The sequence below is a fragment of the Elephantulus edwardii genome, unplaced genomic scaffold, assembly GCF_000299155.1.
Source record: "Elephantulus edwardii isolate Elephantulus edwardi_28Jun2011 unplaced genomic scaffold, EleEdw1.0 scaffold00166, whole genome shotgun sequence".
In the NCBI taxonomy this organism is placed as follows: domain Eukaryota; kingdom Metazoa; phylum Chordata; class Mammalia; order Macroscelidea; family Macroscelididae; genus Elephantulus; species Elephantulus edwardii.
This window is the reverse complement of record NW_006399916.1, coordinates 2,991,524-3,004,682: the sequence shown is the minus strand read 5'-3', so window position 1 is coordinate 3,004,682 and position 13,159 is coordinate 2,991,524. Positions and strand designations below refer to the sequence as shown.

The following is a 13,159-nucleotide window of genomic DNA, read 5'->3' as shown; positions in this document are numbered from 1 at the left end:
AGTATTCCATTGCGTGAATATACCACAGCTTCTCTATCCATTCATTTGTTGATGGGCACTTAGGTTGTTTCCAACTCCTTGCTATTGTGAATAAAGCCGCAATAAACATGGGCGTGCATCATAGTGTAGATTCTTTAGTCAAATGTAAACAGCAGTATTGTTGTTGTTGTTCTTATTCTTATTATGTACCATCCTCCAGCAGGTTTTCAGAGACAGTAAATTGCACAGGAGGAGATAGCCCATCCTTCTCCTGAGGAGTAGCTGACAGATTCAGACTGCATGCCTTTGGGATTAAAGCACAGCTTCTTAGCACTAGGCCACCAGAGCTTTAAAAGTAGAGTAAGGAAAGCTAAAATATGTTTGCTTGGATTTGGGGCAGACCTCTAAGAGTCTAATACATATTGTGCATGGGAGAAGATAGATAGAGGTGAAAAACAAAGCTAGGTTTCTAACTTCCTGGCCATCAGCTCCCCCTCCCTAATGCTTTTTTTTTTTTCTTATGTAACACTTACTTCTAACTTTGAGGGCCCTAATACTTCATGGAACACTTTCAGGAAAACTGAGATACTTTTAAGTTCTACATTTAGCGGTGAGAAAATGGAACCTGAGGGTGATTAAACAATGATGGCTTAATCTTAAGGCTAATTAACTCTCATGGCTAATTAAAGGCAATGAGACATTAGAATCCAAATTAAATTCCTGGGAAGTGGGTTTTTCCTTTCCTTACTTCGCTGTTAATTTCTGAAATGCATGTTTTTTCTTTCCCTTGAATAAATATCAATTTGTGTTTTGCTGCTGCTGTTGTTGTTAAGTGCCGGTGAGTCGAGTATGACTCATAGTAACACCACCAACAGTGTATCTGCAACCTGTCCTGTCCTGTGCCATCCTCATCATCTCTGACACACTTGAGCCCATTGCTGCAATCACTGTGCCATACCATGTGGTTGAGGGTTGTCTTCCCCTCTACTGACCCTCTGCCTTTCCAAGCATGATGTCCCTTTCTAAGGAATAGTCTCGCCCGGCAACATGCCCAAAGTATGCTGAGGGGAGCACTGTCATCCTTGCCACCAAAGAGCCACTTTCTCCATGACATATCTACTTGTTCTTTTGCCACTCTATAGGCTATTCACAACTCTTCTTCAGTTGCGTTTAAATGTATTAGTTCTCTGTGTGTATTTGTGTATGTTTTAGGTATTAAATTTAGGTATTAAATATTTTGTCCTTGAAGAGACAGTTTTAGATTGCCTTGATTTTTTTAAATGAAGCAAAAACAATGATGTAATTGTGAAATGTGTTTTTATTGTGTTTTGCAGCTGCTCTAATTAGAGGAAATCGCAAAAACTGTGCTCAGTTCTCCAGCTCCCTGGACTGGCTGATCAGCAGGCTGGAGAGACTAGATGCTTCCTCCGGTATGCTTCCTCTGGAGCTCCATGTAACCACGTACCTACCAGTCAAGGTCCCTTGTCCTTGACAATGTAAACACAAATGCTGAAGTTCAGTGAAATTGGAATGCTTTGCTCTTAACATGCTTAATACTGCCTTTATCAGAAAAATCATTCATATGTTCACTGTTTCACAGACTTTTTTGATAAGCATGTAGGGAGTCTCTTGTTCATTTGTCTTTTGTTTTGTTTTGTTTTTGGTGGTTTGTTTTTGTTTTTGTTTTTGGTTTTTTTGTAGTCTAATGATGAAGTTCTGAGGGCAACAAAAGTTACAATTCTCATTGTTTTCCCAAATTACTCCTGATAAAAAAAACAAAAACTACACATTTCAAGATTCCTTTTTTCTATAGATCCAGGCAATCATTCAGGCACCTTTAGAGAGAAGAAAAAAAAAGTAGTTTTCCATAGTATTGCACAGTATTTTGTTGAAAGGGGATTTAATAAATACTATTTAAAAAGTCAGGGAGCCTTTGTGGCTTCTTGTTAAGCAGTTGTGCTGCTAATCCAAAGGCAGATGTTTCGAATCCACCAGCTGCCCTGCAGCATAAAGATGGAAAATCTCCTCTAATGCCGTTTACTGCCTCTGAAAATCTGGTGGAGAATCAGTGCCAACTTGACAATATATAACAACAAATAATAGTAAACAGTTTGTTATCATAGTAAAAATCATAATAGACCCAACCTCCATAGCCCTGGAGTTGATTGAGATCCATGACCACTCCTAGACAATAAATCTGATACATTTGTGTCTGATCATTATGTTGAGCTGGATGTGGTTGGTGGTCAGAGAGTGAGCCTGCCTTGGTGATGTCACCAGGACTGGTGTCCTTGTGACACCTGAACCCCAATACCCTGCCCTCCACAGATCTTCATTAGTTGCCCTTCTGTAGCACTACTGCTGCTGGTGTGTGCGTGCACACGTGTGTGTGTGTGTGTGTCTGTGTGTGTTTTCTCTTAGTCTTCTAAACTAGTATTAAACTTCTCAAAGACAAATATTCAATTTCATTTATCTGTGTGTTCTCACTACCTTATACACCATGTGGCATTGAGTAGATGTTTAGTAGTGGTATTTGTTAGTTAACATTTGGAGGAATTTAAGAAAATGCTGTGGTCAGTCAAGCATCATTCCATGACTCTGGGGCACACATAGATTCTTCAAACAAAATAATTTTTCCTGCCAAGTATTTAGGGTTTTTTAAAATATGGATTCATTTGGAGAACAAAACTGCATTGTTTTATGAAATCCATGTTATGTCTGTCATTAAAATGCTTATGATGAGTTTTGAATATCTGATAATAACATCTTAAGGGGAGTCTGTTGTGGGATATGTTCTCTTGGGGCTTTTTATGTTAAATAGGATAAATTATTTTGAAATTTGAGGTAGTGGCTTACACTGTAAGGTAACTAAAAATGAAACAAAAATATTATTTTGATCAGAATAATTTGGATTTAGACATGAGAGGTTTTAAGAGATGATCAGAAGGTTTAGATAGCCCATCACAACAGTTATTTGACAGTGAGGTGAACATGGGACTTAACTGGTAGTGTGACTTTGTAGCAGAATCTTCAAACATTATAAAGATTCTGTTAGCCAGAAAGAATTAAGAAGGGTGGGCAATCTTTAATAGTATGAGAGCCTCTAAAGTTTAGATGATTGTGTATTATTGTTGTTAGGTGTCATCAAGTATGACTCATAGCAACCCTATATACAACTGATCTGAACGCTGTCTGATTCAATGCCATCCTCATAATCTTTGACAAACTCAAACTTTTTGTTGTAGTCATTGTGTCACTCTACCTGGCTTGAGGGTCTTCCTCTCTTTCACCAATCCTCCACCGTTTCAAGCATGATACCATCTCCTAACAATATGTTCAAATTATGTGAGATGAAGCTTTGCCATCTTTGTCTCCAAGGACCACTTTGCCTGAACCATCCTCAAGACATATCTATTTATTCTTCTCAGTGTCTATGGGATATTCAACATTCTTCTCCAACACCACAGCTCAAAGTTATCAGTCTTCTGTCATCCTTATTCAATGTCCAGCTCTAAGATGTATAGCAAGTGATTGAAAAGACCATGTCCTGAATCAGGCTTACCTTAGTCTTTAAACTCATTGCTCCTTAATAATTTAGAGAGGTCCCTGACTACAGATTTTTCCCAATGCAATATATCTCTGGATCTCCTGATTTCTGGTACTAAGTGTATTGATTTTGAGATCCAAGTAAGATGAAGTCTACAATCAAGATGATTGTTGTTGTTGCTGTTGTTGTTATGTGCCATCGAGTCACTTGCGACTCACAACGACCCTATGTACAACAGCCCTAAACCCTGCTCTATCCTGTGCCAATCGCACTGCCTCTGACACACCCATCCTGATTACCCCAGTCACTGAATCAATCCATTTCATAGAGGGTCTTCCCCTCTTACGCTGTCCCTCCACCCTCCCAAGCATGATGTCCCTCTCCAAGGACCTGTCCCTCCTTACAACATGTCCAAAGTAGGTCAGATGAAGCCCCAGAATCCTTGCCTCCAAGGAGCAGCCTGGTTTAACCCTCTCCAGGATGAATCTTTTTGTTTTCTTGGCAGTCCATGGTACCCTCAATACTCTTCTCCAGCACCACAGCTCAAAGGCATCAATTCTCCTTCTATCCTCCTTAGTCATTGTCCAGCTCTCTGATACATAACAAGGGATTGCAAAGACCATGGCCTGTATCAAACACTCCTTAGTCTCCAGAGTGACACCACTGCTCTTCAGGACCCTGGAGAGGTCCCTAACAGTAGATACCTGGAAAATGTAATTCTGGCAAAATAATAGAATTATCACAATATATGAGTAGCTTGATTGCCTGTGGCAGTAAAAAACAAAGGGGAATCAGAGTGGTATTGGTGAGCAGAGCAGGGTTGAAAGCAGTTAAATGGCATAAGGATAAAGCAAAGTGAACTTTCAAGCAACAGTGACAAAGTGGAGTAGCTGGGTGTCAGTGGGATCAACCTTAAATGATATCAGTGTCCTATGAAGTTATGATGGCACAATGAGGGCTGCAGAACTAGATCAGCATCTATGAGAGAGCAGAAATAAAAGAACATAAAAAGAAGACATTCTTTTGTGGAGTGTCAAGTTTATGTCAGACAGGGTGGCATGTGAAACTGGAGTGGGAGAACCAGAAAGAGGTACATAAAGATGCATATAGGGACAGGACTGGTGAAGTGCATGATTGTAGGGGGTGCATCAGTTCACAGAGAAAAGTCTCAGAGTTGATACTCTTAAAGGAATATTTTAATCATAGTGAGTTCTAAGATATTACTAAATTGTTGGACAGAAGTAGAGCTAGAGATTGTTGTAATGTGCCAAGTACAAGAATTAGGAGGCTGTCTTGGCCCAATGGCCAGAAGCTGTGTTGTAGTCCTAAAGGCAAGTCCACCAGCTAGTCTGCCAGAGAAGGATGGGCTATCTCCTCCCTTTCAAGTATAACTGTCTCTAAAAAGCTCCCAGGGGGCGAGCTATGAGTTAGTTCTGACTCGATGATGCACACCAAGAAGAATATTGTTAACATGAAGAAGTAATGCTTTGGATAAATACGTCACTTTTTTTTTATCCACCAGTCACCTTGTTGTATTGTTTTCCATCATCTAATTTCTCTAATTTGATTCCTCTCTACCTTCCATTCTCCCTTTTCTTCCTTGTTAGTTAAATCATCTAAGAATGATTCTGTGTGAATATCTTTACTTAGCTTTTTAAAATTTTTATTAATTTTAGTGAACATTTACAGAGATTTTGAATTTCCATTCATTGTTGCACTTTTCTCCCTGCCCCCCCATTCACTCTTCTCTTTGAAAAGTAAAAGAAAAATTCCTTCATTGGTGTACAAGCCCCCTGCCCTCCCCCTTCCCACCCAAGTACACTCCATTATGCAACCTTCATTTTGGACTTTTGTAAATACCTCACATTTAACCAAAGTTTTATGCCTTGAACTTACCAATCACAGTGCAGAAGAAAAGACCTGACCATCTAGCCTCATAAAAATTACCGCCAAGAATGCAGTTCTGCTCTGTCACATGGGGTTATTGTGAGTCCATTATCAACCAGACAGCCCACACAAACGTCAGTACTGATACGATGACTGGGAACAGTCAAATTATAATGAATGAGGAAAAAACTATTAACTTCTAGGAAGAAATAGTGGTCAAATTAGTGACAAGAAGATGATAGACTTGATTTCCGAAGTGGATAAATTATTCCTCAGTTTCCAGAATTGTTGGAAAGCTCCAGCGGATGGGAGGGGGTGTAAATCCTTTTTCCTGGCCCATTGAAAGAGAAATCAAGAAAGCAGACTTGTAGCAGTTTATTTTCCAAAATAGTATTGACAGTTGTGTGTGTGTGTGTGTGTGCACGCACATTTATTTGTTGCAAAGATGGTGTTGGTCCTGGTGGCATAGTGGGTGATGATGTGTTGGTCTGAACCCAAGCAGTCAGCAGTTTGAAGCCACTGCAGGTCTGTGAGGAAACATAGGCAATTTCCTCTCTAAGATTTACAGCCTCGGAACCAATGAAGTCACTCTAAGTTGGGACTGAAGCAATGGCAGTGAGTTTGAGCCTGTCATCCTATCACATATTCTAAAAATTAATTTTCACTTAATGAAATACTATAATTATGTTTCAATATATAGATCTAGGTAACTAATGTATGTGCCTAAAATATAGTTGTAATACAGTTTCTTGAATTACTGAAAAAACCAAGAACTACTATTTGACTCTTCAAACCCACTCCTAGATGTTTACCTTAATGACTTGAAAAGAGAGACTCAGAGACTTGGACACCAGTGTCCGCGTTAGTCCCATGCACCATAGCTAAATAGTAGAAACAGCTTAAATGCCCATCAGTGGATGAATGGTTTAAAAAAAATTGAATGGACAAACTGTAGAATGCTCTTCATCCAGAGAGTTGAAGTCTGGAAATACACTATAAAAATGCATGGCATTTGAAGGTGTTATGCTACATGAAAAAAATAAATCATAGAAGGATAAGTAGCTCATGATCTCATGTCTCTAAAGGATGGGGGCAGGGGCGAATGCATAGAAATCAAAGTTTATTAGTGCTTAACCGGGGCAGGAGAGAGGGATAAAGAGAGCTGTTGCTCATGGAGTAGAATCTTCGGTTATGGGGATGGGGAAATACCACAGGGAATAAAGTGGCACTGTACAGGTTGTAAGATTCTTGTTGTCAGTAAGTTGCATACCCATAAAAAGTGAAATTGGCAAGAGTTGATGTGATAGATTTGATTGGCTACTGAGCTACATCCATATAGCCAAGCACCTCATGGGATTTGGTTTCATGTGTTTGAGGGTTTAGGGTCATGGTTTCATGGAACATACCACTTAATTGCCTTAATGACACATGCAGTGTTCTGTCCTGCTTCTTAGTTGATTGTATAGCATCTTGAGTCTTAAAAGCATGCTCTTATGCATAGGTAATCGTCCTCTTTGGCCTTTCCAATGCATAGGTAATTGTCTTCTTTGGCCTGCCCAAGGACACCCAAACCTGCAGATGGCAGACATGCATCCCATCCCCCACCTCCTATGCAGGCGGCCAGTGGGGGTGCACGCCCCCCCCCAGTGCAGGAAGCCTTCAGGAGGCGCATGGCCCCCCCAGCGTGGGGGGCCATTGGGGGAGCGCCCCCACCCCCACCCCGCCGCACAGGCGCTCGGCGGGTGCGCGGCCCCTCCTGTGCTGGCGCCCACTTTCCCCACAGCCGCCATCTTGGCTCCAAGAATTCTCTCCAGACCAAGTCCATCTTGCGGCAATGTGGTGGCTTCACTGTACCAGTCTTGAGGAGGGCCGGTGGCCAGCATCCATCCTGGGTGAGGGAATCCATTCGTTCCGGCTGTGGAAGCCTCATGGAGCGGCAGCGGCTGTTCGGTGCGGTTCAGGCTCTGCGGGGGGGGTGGGGGGGGGGGGAGCCACGAGACTCACCCATTTCTCCTTGGGAATCCTTGAATTCCTGTTGTTGAGCCTCGATCTTCACTGAGGGCCAGTCATCAACTGTTTAAGTGTTCAATTATCAATAAGCTGAAGTCTGTGAAAGGCCATAATGGCCCTGTTTTAAGTGGTTCGCTGCTCCTGCAGCTCACCACGCTGTCTCTGCCTCCGCTGCCATCTTGGATCCTATTTCCAACTTTTTGATAAAGCGCCATACATCCTTCATAGTGGCTGCACCATTTTACATCCCCACCAACAGTGAAAAAAGGTTCCAGTTTCTCCACAACCTCACCAGCATTTGATGTTTGCTGTTCTGTTAAATTTTGCTATTCTTACTGGGGTAAGATGATATCTCATAGTCGTTTTGATTTGCATCTCTCTTAGAACTAGGGATTTTGAGCATTTCTTCATGTGTTTGTTGACAATCTGAATGTCTTCTATGATGAAGTGTCTGTTCATGTCCTGTGCCCATTTTTCAGTTGGGTTGTTTACCTTTATCTTGTTGTGGTGCTCAAGTATTTTATAAATTCTAGATATAAGTCTCTTATCTAACTTGTCATTACCAACTATTTTTTCCCCAATTTGCAGCTTCCCTTTTTACCCTATTGGAGAAGTTTTTGGATGTGCATAGGGATTTGATTCTTAGAAGGTCCCATTCATCTGTTTTATTCTCTCCTGGTTGTAGATTTTCCAGTATGCTTGGGAGACTGTTTATGTTCTGGATTAGGACTTCTAGAGTTCTTCCAAGCTTTTCTTTAATGAAGTTTATAGTCCTTGGTTTTAGACCTAGGTCCACGATCCACTTTGAGTTGATTTTTGTGTATGGAGTGAGGTGTGGATCTTGCTAGAGTTTTCTGCAGATAGTTTTTCAAGTTTGCCAACACCATTTGTTAAAAAGGCTGTTGTTTCCAAACTTAACTGATTTCATCTCCTTGTCAAAAATCAGTTGACCATACGTAGATTGGAAAGGCCAGAGAGGACGATTACCTATGCATTGGAAAGGCCAAAGAGGACGATTACCTATGCATTGGAAAGGCCAAAGAGGATGATTACCTATGCAATGGATTGCTGAAAGTCACTGTGAGTCTGATGACAGTGGCAGCATGCACAAGAGGACCGACATCCTAACTGCACCACATATTTTGTTCTGTTGAATGCTTCTACCAAAATATGGTTAGACCTGGGGGGAGTCTGTTCACAATTCTCAGGTTCCCATTATCATATATAAAGGGGGAGGGCAGTGACACCTACTTTAAAATATAGTATGACCACTTTAGGGAGGGTAAAAGTGGCAGTGCTGGAATTGGAAACACTATCCCTGACCACAGAGTCCTCAGTCAGGCGAGGGGACCAGACTAGGGTAGGGGCAATTGGAGGTAGAGTATACCAGCCAGCTCCTGGGGGGTGTTGCCCTGCTCGGGATGGGTGGCCCTCGGCCCCCGGCTCAGGGCGAGCCGTCGCGGCCCTCAGGGTGAGCTCCTCAGTCCCCAGATTGTGCCATCTGACCCCTGGGTGGGGAAGGAGAAGAAAAAAAGAATTCCTAGGGTATCCAGAGAATGTTACCTAGGCCACCTTCTGCCACCCTCCCCCCCAGTAAACCTGAAAGCAACACCCTCAAAGCCCTTCTATTTGTAACTCACAAGGTTTGCTCCCTTTCCTATAGGTAACCTTAACTCTGACTTTTACTCCAGAATTGACCCGAACCCAGTGCCAAGGGACAAAAGGAAATACAACTGACAGCTAAGGAAGCAAAGGAGGATGGAGCCTCTGGGTTCAACAAGCCATCCCCACTGGACCCACCTGGGAAAACACTTTACAGTCCAGAGGGTAGCAAATGACAGGAAAATATCTTTGAACAGAGCAAGAAGGCAAGCAACTGTAACCCAAGACCACCAGTAAGGTGATAAAGTGTCCTCCCTTCCCCCCTTTACATCTATGCCACTGCTCAGCATGAAGAAGCCAGAGAGTCGGCATCCAATTCCCAAATCAAAAGACAGCTGGTTTAATTACTATTAGAAAATACTTGTCATTCCTCTGTAGCATTTGGTCCCCACTGGACCCTCATCATTTCCTTCGCCTGCTCCCCCGACCCGACCAAACTGTGCAGCTCTGCAACTACATCCCTGCCCATCCTCACCCTCCTACCCCCAACCATCACCTCCTTGTACCCTCAATATGTTTTTTCCCAATAAAAAAAAAGAAAAATAAAATAAAAAAATTTTCAAAAAGCATGCTCTTGGCCATGCAAATCACAACAGTTGATCTCTATGCTGGAGCAAGAGAGGAAGAGAGAAAGTTGAATATATAAGGATGGCCTGGAATGCATGGCTAATTGCCTCCATGAACAATCATCTTCTTGGCAACAAGACTAAAAGAAATGGGTGGCACCAGCTACATTTACTGAAAATTTAGTCAAAGATACCAGAATCTTGAATTTGCTCTTTTTAGGGGCCATTGAATCAACTCAGTTCATTGCCATTCAGTTCAACTGACTCCTATCAGACCCTTTAGAGGGTTTTTAGTAGTTGTAATTAATTGCATGGGAGGAGATTGCTCATCTTCTTGCCATGGAAAACCAGGTGAGTTGAAACTATGTGTTCCTGAGTTGGCAGCCCAGCTCCCTATTCCTGGGCCACCAGAGCTCTCGGTCAAGGTGAATGTTGTTTATTGGTATGTGACTTTGAGTTGAGTATGACCCATAGCAACCCTAGAAACAGTCTATCTGTAATCTGTCCTGTCCTATGCCATACTAATCATCTCTGATACATGGGAGCCCAATTTTACAATCACTTTGTTAGTCCATCTTGTTGAGGGTCTTCCTCTTTCTGACCCTCCACCCATCCAAGCATGATGCACTTTTCCAAAGACTGGGTCCTCCTAACAATATTCCCAAAATGTGTGAGGTGAAGCTTCATATCCTTTATTTCAGGGACCACCCTGGTTGTCCTTTCCTCAAGATGTATACGCATACAAGGAAGTCCAGTGAATACCACTATCATTCAAATATATGCACCAACAACTAGAGCCAAAGAGGAGGAAATAGAATATTTCCACCAACGTTTGCAGTCAGAAGTTGATCAAACATGCAGTCAAGATGCATTGATAATAATGGGTGACTGGAATGCAAAAGTTGGGAACAGAGAAGAAGGCTCAGTAGCTGGAAAATACGGGCTTGGTGAGAGAAATGAGGCTGGAAATAGAATGATAGAGTTCTGGACATTTAATGATTTATTCATTGCAAATACCTTTTATAAGAAATATAAACACAGACTATACACATGGATCTCGCCAGATGGTATGCATAGGAATCAATTTGATTTGTGGGAAGACTCACTGGTGAAGCTCAATATCAGCAGTGAAAACCAGACTGGGTGCTGATTGTGGGACAGACCGCCAACTACTCATATGCAAGTTTAAGCTGAAGTTGAGGAAAATTAAATCAAGTCCACCGGAACCAAGATTTGATCTTAAGTCTATCCCACTCGTAATTTGAAAAGACCATGGGGGGCATCAATTGAACTTTAGCCTTTAAACTGACATCCTTGCTCCGTAGAACTGTGGAGTGGTCCTTGACAATATATTTTTCCCGTTGTGCAATGTGTTTTTCTTTCTTGATTGCTGATACTGTGATCCAGGTAAGTGAAATCATTGGCAGTTTCTATCTTTTCTCAATCTGTCATGGTGAACAATGTCATTAATATGACATGTGTATTAGTATTGTTGAAGGTTTGCAAGGAGAAAGACGGGGAATCACCTGCACAGTCCACAGTGATAGAAACCAGCTGTGAAGAGTCAGCTATGAGCTGGTTCTGACTTGATAACAATGAATGAATTTTTACATTTTTCATTTGTTTATACATTAAGTCTATGGGGGTAAGTATTTCTTACATCAAGCTTTGGCAAATAATTCAACTATGTCTTGTTCTCAGTGAGATTCAGAAATTAGTATCTTTGATCTATTTGAGGTTCATGTTCAAAGGTTAGGACTCCTGTCTGAAGCTGAATTCATGGAAATTTCTCTGCTTGTTCAATGAATTATCCCAGTCTTCTCAAAGTAGTTTTCCTTTTGATTGATTATGCCTTTTAGTATCTTTTATAATGTTGTTCAGCCTTTTAGTTGTTCAACCAGGCTCCAAGGTCACTAAGAAAGACACGACACTCACAGATAATGGATAGAACAATATTTAACTCACATGGAGAAGAGGCAGAGTAATGTCGGTACCCCATGGCCAATATATTTTTCTCTTTGTGTGATTCAGGGCTGATGGTCTGCATGCAAACTTCTTTTATTCTACAGACAAATTTCCCTGTCTCCCTTCTTTCCCTAATTTGTTAGTATTGTGCCCTGGTGAGCTGGAACTCACCCATGCTGACCCAGTAAATCACACAGGAAGAGATTGTCTATCTTACCACGGAGCAGCTGGTGTCCTTAGTTTGGTGGTACGGGTCCTTACCATTGAGCCACCAGAGATCCTTTTTTCCTCAGTGGTAACAGAAATAGCACAGGTTTTGTTCAGGTAACATAAGAAACAGAGGTTTAAGCAGCAAGGAGTTCAAAGGTTTCTCAAGTTGTCTTAAAAAAAAAAAAAGATGCTGCCCGATAAGGGCACAGAAGTATTAGTGACAGAAAGAGGCCAGAACCTATCCCCTTTTATCTGGTCATGTTCCCATGGTATCAGGGCCAAGGCTTTGATTGGCCATTCCAGATGAGAGAAGACCACTCTCTTATCACTTCACACCCCCCCCTGACCATCACTGGACATCAGGACAAAAAGGAAGAAAGGTGGTCCTAGGTCCTGGGGCCCATCTGGCTTCTAATGATGAGCATGTCAGTGACATATTGCAAGAGTCTGATGACATCATGTATGTTCCATTTGGAAGTGACTTGTTGGCTCTTATCAGAGATTAAAATGCACTGGCTTTGCTCCAAGTCCGTCGGGAGGGTAGCTGCTCCTTGCAGCCTAGAAAGAAGGTAAAGTCCTTGTAATTGCCTATGAGCAGGCACAAATATTGTACATCATTGTTGACTGTGGACAAGCAAACTAATACGTACAACAACCCTATGGGCAACGGTTGGAACCGCATCCTACACTGTGCCATCCTCATCATCTCTGAACTTGAATAGGTTGTACAGTCATTGTGTCAGACAATCTTGTTGAGAGCGTCACAAATAGGTTCTTAACGAATGAATGTATATCCAAAATCTCTGTAAGTGTTCATTGAACATGAATAATAAAAAAAAATGCACACATAAGCTTTTAGCTGGGAGTTGCACTCCTCAACTACCTTTAAGTATTTAGACTGGCAAAGTTGGCATCTATCTGGACATGAAAATCAAAAGAAGAAATCAGGAATATGTAACTGAATCTTTAATCTTTAGTGTGGGAGTCTGATCCATTGATTTGCTGCTGTGTGTAGCCCTTGAGAACATGAGTTTAAGATACTTGATGACCTACTGAATGGGCCTGCTGTGAGGCAGGTGCACGGTTAGATCTGAGGGTGGATATGTCACCTGTGGGAATCTCTGGTTTTTTTTAAAGTGTTTCTTTGCACTTATTATCAAGAACATATTTCATCTGTTAGGACAGCTTCTTTTTATTATTATTAAATTTTATTAGTTTTAATGAACATTTACAGGGATTTTGGGTTTTCATTCCTTCATTGCTGCACCATTCTCTCTACCCTCCTCCCCAGTTTGTTCTTCTTCCCCCGCCATCCGAATGTCTGTTTTAATTG

The 13,159-nt window shown here is 41.7% G+C and overlaps 1 protein-coding gene across 1 annotated transcript in view; it reads left to right on the top strand.

Moving 5' to 3' along the window:
- RYR2 (ryanodine receptor 2 (cardiac)) overlaps window positions 1-13,159 on the top strand; it is an 814,526-nt gene that overhangs the window by 318,327 nt on the left and 483,040 nt on the right. Inside the window, exon 17 of the mRNA XM_006895387.1 lies at window positions 1,314-1,409. Coding sequence (XP_006895449.1) covers window positions 1,314-1,409 — 96 coding nt within the window. The remainder of the gene's footprint in view (window positions 1-1,313; window positions 1,410-13,159) is intronic.